General features: G+C 31.8%; 1 protein-coding gene across 1 annotated transcript; it reads left to right on the plus strand.

The window, feature by feature from the left end:
* Positions 1-464: 464 nt before the first annotated feature.
* Positions 465-1,691, plus strand: LOC136227663 (F-box/kelch-repeat protein At3g06240-like). Its single transcript, XM_066016388.1, has one exon. It carries the CDS (start codon positions 504-506, stop codon positions 1,500-1,502), a length of 999 nt encoding a protein of 332 aa, XP_065872460.1. The 5' UTR covers positions 465-503; the 3' UTR covers positions 1,503-1,691.
* The last annotated feature ends 6,703 nt before the right edge of the window (positions 1,692-8,394 follow it).

Genomic DNA, 8,394 nt, shown 5'->3' on the forward strand with positions numbered 1-8,394 from the left:
GATAAATATCTATAAATTCGGTTAATTTTTTGAATTTTTTTTATCCAATTCGTACAAAAGACATTTTATTTTTTTTATTTTTTTCACATCCATGACCGAGAAGACGGTTTGATGAATTATTTCTCAAAGTGACCCAATTTATCAACATTAGAAATAAAATTGTACCGTTTTAGACGTTAGGGTAAAATTGCTCTTGGCTTTCAACGTTAGAGGTAAAATCGCACCATTTAAACGTTAGGGGTAAAATTGCTCCTGACCCAAAAAGTTAGGAGGTATTTTTACACCTTAATACATCTCTTTTTTTTCGAGTGGAATGTATTGAGTATTTTTTGACTCAAATAACTACAAAGGTTAACTAAAACAAAACCGGATGGAATATTATTATTATTTAAAAAAAAAAAAACCTATTTATTAATCTGGAAATTACTACCTAGCCGTTGGCTTCTCTTTCCCTTTCACTAAAACGAAAGACTGGGTAGGGTTTTTGCTGTGTTTCGACAACAATGGCAGGTGTTCCCCAAGAAGTTACAGAGGATATACTTTCAAGACTTCCAGCGAAATCAATTCTCAGATTCAAATCAGCCTCCAAAACGTGGTACTCTTTAATTTCTGAAAATCATACATTCGCGAAATTTCATTTGAAACAATCATCTGAATCCAAGAATCTTATTTTCTACCAATGTCCTGCTTATGGAGATATATTTAAATCTTCTGATGTCTATACTTATGAATCACGCATAATCAAATTTCCTGTTGAAATAGACACGCCATGTCGACTCATAGGATCAGCCAATGGATTGATTTGTGTAGCCTCCTGTAAAACAGAGGACTGCTGCTTTATATGGAATCCATGCACTGATGAGTGTAAAAGAATATCCGTACCCTTTCCATCTGCTGGTTGTAGGCTATTTGGCTTCGGTCATGATTCAATTTTGGATGATTACAAGATTATTGGAGCTTGGGATTCCCACCTTGGAATTTTTTCGTTGAAAACAAATTCATGGAAGACACTTGAATATTCATGCGGAATGACTGCTTTCAAATATGCATCAGCGGTTACTGCTGTGCATTCAGATGGAGCTCTCTACTGGTATGTTGGTGCACAGATTACTGCTTTTGATTTAGCAAGGGAGAAAATATTGGTTCTAGATCTGCCTGAAGAAATTAATGATTTTGGCTACTATAATTCTTCTTGGGTTCCGTTGTTCGACTACCAAGGCTTGCTATGTGTATCTTGGCGCAAGTCTATTTGGGTGATGAAGGAATACGGTAACTCAAATTCTTGGGCTAAATTGACTACATCTCTGCCTTATGAATATGCAAAACCGGTTGGAATTTCTAGGCTTGGCGAAGTAATATTTTGCACAGTTGATGGATTTGTAAAATCTGATTTGCAAGGCAGAATGCATGGGGATGATAAGTCAAGAATGAGACGTTATGTAGATGCATTTATGTACAAAGAGTCCCTAATTTCACCCAAATGTTTCGATCCAAAAGGATGATGAACTGATTGGATTTGGGTGAAATTTGTTGAACCTCCGAAGAAGTGATCACGGTTGAGCTTTTGTAAGACAATATGATGGCTTGAGTACTCAAACTTGTTACTAGTTTTGTGATTTTCTCATTTTTAACTGTTAGACAAATGTTCAACAACTCGAGACTAGGCTTTGTTGTGTTTCTCTGTAGTTTTGTTATATTGTCATGATTGAAATTGGTTGCTCTATCTATCCCTTTGCATTTTTGCCTGAAATTTGTGGTTGCCACACAGCCAGCTCAGTCCTTTTCAGGTGCCTCTCTATCTAATCTGATTACATTTCTTGAAGTAAAATTGCCAGGATATGGTTTAATTTTTAATTAGTGCATACGATTTTTCGGTTATCCCATTGAATGTCTTAGCATCCTATATGAAACAAAACTCATTGTTATTTCCCTTTGCAAAACTATATGATTGCTTTATGATCTATACTTATGGGTGATCCCAGTGTGAATTTGTACTATTATGGTCCTAGTAAGTATACTTGATTATTCATTGTTTCAGTATAAAATGCACTCGTTGATCTGGAGGAATTTATATGCAAATTTCACTTATTTTAATGTCACTAGGATTTTAATGCTCCAATTGGTATGACTTGAGTGTTACTTTCAATTTGTTGATTTGAGTGTTTTGGTTCATCAATCTCACACATTGTTGTGTTGATAATTTTGAATGTTATATGACTTTAGCATTCTTTAATAGTTTCTATTAGAGATTAATATAAGATATATGATTGAGCCTTAACTATCAGTTCGAGCTTTTAGTTTAATATTTTCATGACAAGGTATCAGAGCCTTTAGGACCAAACGGTCGAGTGTTAGGATGGAATTAAAACACATGGCGGGATGGGCCTGTGTTGTGCACGCTGCAAGCCCAAGAGGCATTTGTGTGTGAGGGTGTGTTAAAGATTATTATAAGATATATGTATTGTCCTAAACCCCAACTGAGCATGAATTGGATTAAGTTTTTGTTTGCTTCTATTTTTTCGGAGCTACTTTTTCTCTTTTAATTCTAAACATGATAAAAAAACGTGTTATGTAAAATTCTGAAACATAGGTTCTTAGCTAAAGAAACAACTAATATCTATTAACTTACATCAATAGTTAACACCAACTGTAATTGTAAACAATTAACATGAACATAATGGATGTTTCATGTAATTTCCTTTAATCCATTTTTTCTTAAAACTAAAGGGAAGTCCATTTATGGGGTGTTTGTTAGAAGGGATATAGGAGGTGGATAGAAATAATAAAAAAAAACGAGATAAGTTACTCTATGTTTGTTTGGGCGATAGGAGAGTGAGACAATGGAGGGATAAGCCTCTTATCCCACTAAAGTTATGTTGGAAAATTTTGAATAAAATTATATATTAATTTAAATACCAACAAACACCTCATTTCATGAATATTGGTGTTCGTACGTGAACAGTCGTGTCTGTCCGTGTACAGTCTATACACACGGTTTTAGTTCGCTTGCCTAATCTGTTGTATCTTGGGAGACAATCATCAATAGCGACCATATCGTCTAAGGAAACTGCTAATACATGTTTGAGATTTGTCTAACTCTTTCCTTTTAATTTTTAGTTTTATTATTCATATGTTTTTGTGTGTTTGATTTGTTTTTTTGGTTAATCAATCATTTCCAACATTTTGTGTTCTTCCAAAGAAATACATAGAAATATACAGATGTCAATGAGAGCACAGATAGATTAATAAGGACATTACCTACTGCCTAAATTCAAGGTGTTCAGACTGAGTTATGTCCATTGAATCTTTTCCAGTCGAGTTCTTAGTTTGTGCTGTTTCTAATTCTGATCACATAATTTAATATCTTTGTAGATAGCTACAGGCAGTGTAGATTATTTAGGGATTATTTTATTTTTATCCCTTATTGTTAACTAAGGTCCTGTTCGGAAGCATCCAATTGCTTTTGGAGATCCTAGGTGAAAATGATGATCTGAGTGGCCAAAATGTACATTGTAACTAGTGCTAAAGTAGACTTAAATTCCATTGGTGTTTCAAGTGATAATATTATTAAGTTTTTTCAGTTTTAATAATAACTTTATAATTTATAATGTTATTATTATTGTTGCTAATTCGTTTGTTTTTCAAATTAACAAAATATAATTTTTCTAAAAAGACGTAACATGTTGATGGATTGTCCCGACGAACAGATTATAATTGAAAAATTATACCGGAACAAATTAGATAACATAAAAATATATAATTTATATTTTTGTTGTTAATTATTTGGTATGTATCTATTTGTTCAAATAGATTATAATTTTCCAATACTACATTGTTTATTTGGAATTTCAAGAAGAAAAAGTTGTTAAGTACTGTCTTGTTTCTGTTTGTTTAAGCAGATATATTGCCTTTTGACATGTGTTAATTGAATATGGATCCGGTTTTAAGAACACGGTCACTTCAGAGGCTTTAGGCCTACTTGTTCCACTGGCAACGTGTAAGCCACACTAAAAGTCCAGAAAAATTCATTGGTATGAATTTTAAAGACTCGGTGATAAAAGAAAATATGTTTTCTTTTAGAGATGATGATGATATGAAAAATTCCATATTTGATATTCTCGCGCGCGCGTAAGGGTTGATTTACATTAGAAATGTGAAATGTGATAAATTGACAAATCTGAGTAGTGATGTTATCTAGTCGAGTTAGACGCTGGTAGATGAACATTAATTGGCTAGATTTAATTTATGAAAGTCACTAAAAATGTAGAAATCAAATCACCTTAAAATAAGTACTCCACAATGATGAAATCGAAGAAAAATATCATATCAATTGGTGAATATGCGGTATAGAAAGATTCCGAATGATGAAATCGAGTAGAAAAGCTTCCGTGTGATAACACCATTAGTCAATTGATCTCAATGATTGTCATTCTAATTTATTTTGTAGAATCAAAGGATAACACAGTGGATCCGCTAACCTAAAGGTTAAACCGAGATCAAATTTAAAAATCATCGAAGGCAATGGGATTAAAGCCCATTAGAAGACCCTACCTAGTTGACTGGGGATCCCAAGATTTAGGTTCAAAATAAACCTTGCGCGTGCACTGTGGGGGTTAAACCCAAGTCCATTCCTAGATGTAAACAGTGACACAAATGGAAAAAGGTTAAACTATATGCTTTTAATGATACATTGTGCGTCAGAAATGCTGAGCAAATAAATCACCTATGTTAGAGTGAAGTGGGGTCACTTCGATGGAGACTAGTGGGGCCTAGTTCCATAAACTCTCGTAGAACCAGGCGATGTTCGTGACCATAACGAATATAACCATGAGAACCATGGCGTGTTATGTTGATATCTGTGTGGGGTATATCATCGTTTACACAAACGACAGAATAGTTCAAAGACATCACGTCTACTAGTCAACCATTATAGTAAATATACTTTCACAAGTGAAGGTTCAAGGCACATTAGCTACCTATCCTATGCAGATATCTCCTGTAGAAAGTTATCACCACGTCGTAATCGTCTCGTTTCTAACTTTATTCATGTGGATGATTGTTGGAAAATTTTGAATAAAATTATATATTAATTTAAATACCAACAAACACATCCTTTCATGAATAGTCGTGTTCGTACGTGAACAGTCATGTCTATCTGTGTATCGTATTCGTTCGTGGAAAAACATATCCTTTCGAGTTCTATTTATATAGAAATGGATTGTCAAATTCACAAATAGTTAAAAAGTTGTTGACAAAAAGTAAATATTCTCTCGATGTTTATGCTCTCTGTCTGTTCATAGTGTCTTGTTTTCCTACTCCGGTGATAATGACTCTACACACGGTTTGAGTTCGCTTGCATAATATGTTGTTTCCTGGGAGACGATCGTCAATAGCGACAACATCGTCTTAAGAAAACTGCTAATACATGCCTCAGATTTGTCTAAGTTTTTCCTTTTAATTTTTAGTTTTATTATTCATATGTTTTTCTGTGTTCGATTTGTTTTTTGGTTAATCACATCCAACAAGTTATACCTAGAGATGAGTGGTATAAGACATGGGGATAACTTATTTAGATGAAAAAGTCTAATTTATCCCTCAAATTTTATTATTTATTCCATTTGTTGTGTTTTGAAAATTTAGTAGGATATTCCAAATATTTCTCAAGTTAATTTTAATCTTTAAACTTTTAAAAATTGTTAAAGATTGTTCATATATTATTGTAGTATCAATATCGTATAAAATTAATTAAATTTATTGTAACAAAAAAAATTAATTAATTCCAGTCTACAATACTATATAGTTTCTATATAAATTTGGATAGAGGTAATATAGTAAAATGAATCATTTTATCATCATCTCTATCCTACATATCAAATATGTGATAATAAACTCTCCTACCTTATTTTTATCCTTATCCCAATCTTTTATCCATATTCATGTCCAAACCTTTATCTCTATCCATATCCCCGTAGAATACCAAAAGCCATGTTAGTGTTTTAGAAAGTGATAAGCTGATTTTATTAAAAACTAAAAAGGGAAATAAAAAAGATTAAACTTAAAAAATTATTTATAATTATGATAAGTAATAAATTAAATTATGTTAAACTAAATAAAGTATTATTTTTAATATATTTTAAGGTTAGAGTTTATAATTAGGGTTTAAGATAATTTTTAAGTTTTAGAATTTATGAATTGGATTTTAAATTTTTTAAATTAGTTTATAAAATCATATTTTATTTATAATGTAAAAAAAGGAAAAGTATAAGAATAAACTTTATGGATCCATCCATTTTCAATCATAAATTGTGGTTTAAAAATTTATATATAGATACTGCATGCTTCCAACCGTTAACAAAAACAGCCAAAACTATTAATACCATTAGACATAAGTAATGTGGAAAAATTAAATCAAATAGTAGACATGACTATTTTGTGCTTTTTATTTCATCTCTTTGTCTCATTATTATTCTTCTCCCATCCGGTTCTCAACCATTTCCATCTCCTACGATTTCAATTATTGCAATTCCTAAGACTACGGACTGCATTTCCACCACAATCTCCATATTTTATGATAAACATTTTAATTAAAACAGTGCAAACATCAATATTTTAACAAAAATATCATTTGAAACAACTCAAACAAATAAGATACAGTGTTCATAAGTAATATAATTCACCAAAAGCTATGAAACAATGTCCTTAAAATCATAAATCATTCCATAAAATAAGTGGAGAATACAATTAAATCAAAATATCAAGAAAATAATAAACACAATTCACAGATAACCATGCACAATATTAAAAAATGAATTATAAAAAAGCAAACAAAAATTAATAATAAAAAATACTTTTATTCATTGTCACTTGAGCGATGCCTAGATGGATCCTAAATGGTTAAAAATCATATAGGGGCTAAAAGAACACCTAAAGGGACTAATCAGAGGAAATCAGTCCGGATTCTCAATTTTCAACATCTAAACGACATTCTTTTTGAACAATGTTATTCGGTAAATGTTAAGCTTAAAGCATCATCAATCCATATACTATACAACCACTCACTACAAAAAAAAGGTATTTACCGACGGTTTTTCTTTCCTGTACCGACGGTTTTAACCATCAGTATATCTTTTACCGACAGTTTTTGGAACGGTCGCAAAAGTGTTGTGATTGCCACTGTTGCTACATTACCGACGGTTTTTTTCAGGCGCCGGGGTAAGGTTTTTTACGGCGACATTTTTCTAAATGCGGTTTAAACCGTCGCTAAAACTGATTTTCGAACATTAAAAGGAATGCGTTAGCGACGGAAATTTTGTCAGCAATTCGTCAGTAATTCAAAACTTCATAATTTTACCGACGAATGGTTTCTGTCGCTAAATATTTTTTATGAACGATTTGCTGCTGTACATTTTTTACCGACGAAAATAAATTTCTGGTCAATGAGAAAAAAATGAATTTTGAGAATGTATTTCATTACATTGACACTAATACCAAACATGACCATATATTGTCATTGAACAATCTATTTAAGAAGTACAATCAACAATTATGCACTCATCTTAATATTGTCAAAAATTAACAACCACATGACTAATCAGAAATACATGTTAAAAAAATACTACTAGAAAACAATCATAGTTTGTTCAAGAGAGTGGACTGCTCAAAGTGACACACGAACTGCAACAGTGGCTCAACAATCATTCCGCAACTTCAATTTGTATGCTGCCCAAAATAGTAAGAGAGAGAAGTAAAAGATAAAGCATATAGCAGACATGAAACGAGGACAAACAAGAGTACAAGGTCATACCTATACTCATTATTCTTCTTTATACCATAACTAGAAGAAACTATTGAAAGTTTTTCTGTTTGCAAATTAGTTTTGGACATCAGAACCATTAACAAAAAAGTCAAATATTACCATGTCTCTAAACAATGGAGCATAACATATGGCTTTTATGGAATGTAGCATCAAAAGGATCTGGAAAAAGAAAATGAACACAATTAGCAAGAGAATAATTTGGCATGCCTGGTATAAATACACACTTAAAAAGTCCTTAAAAAAAGAGAAAAAACAACTCATGGGCCATGTGCATTTTCTGTACAAATTATTCTCCATGCATTCTCAAAATTATTCTAAGTAATTATATAAATGATGATGATTAATTATTGAAAAACCACTAATGCAAGAAAGTTATTGCTGGCTGCCACAAGACATACAATATATATGGTTTATGTTTATGAGGAAATAAATTTTTTTGGCACATTTGGCCCAAGAGAAAACATGTCACTAAATGACTATTAAATCACTATTTATTCTAAAGCACCAAACCAGCTAACTCATGAATGCAAAATAGTAGTAAAAATGCATCAAACAACAATCCACAATAATATATATTC

This window comes from Euphorbia lathyris, chromosome 4, assembly GCF_963576675.1.
Source record: "Euphorbia lathyris chromosome 4, ddEupLath1.1, whole genome shotgun sequence".
Classification (NCBI taxonomy): domain Eukaryota; kingdom Viridiplantae; phylum Streptophyta; class Magnoliopsida; order Malpighiales; family Euphorbiaceae; genus Euphorbia; species Euphorbia lathyris.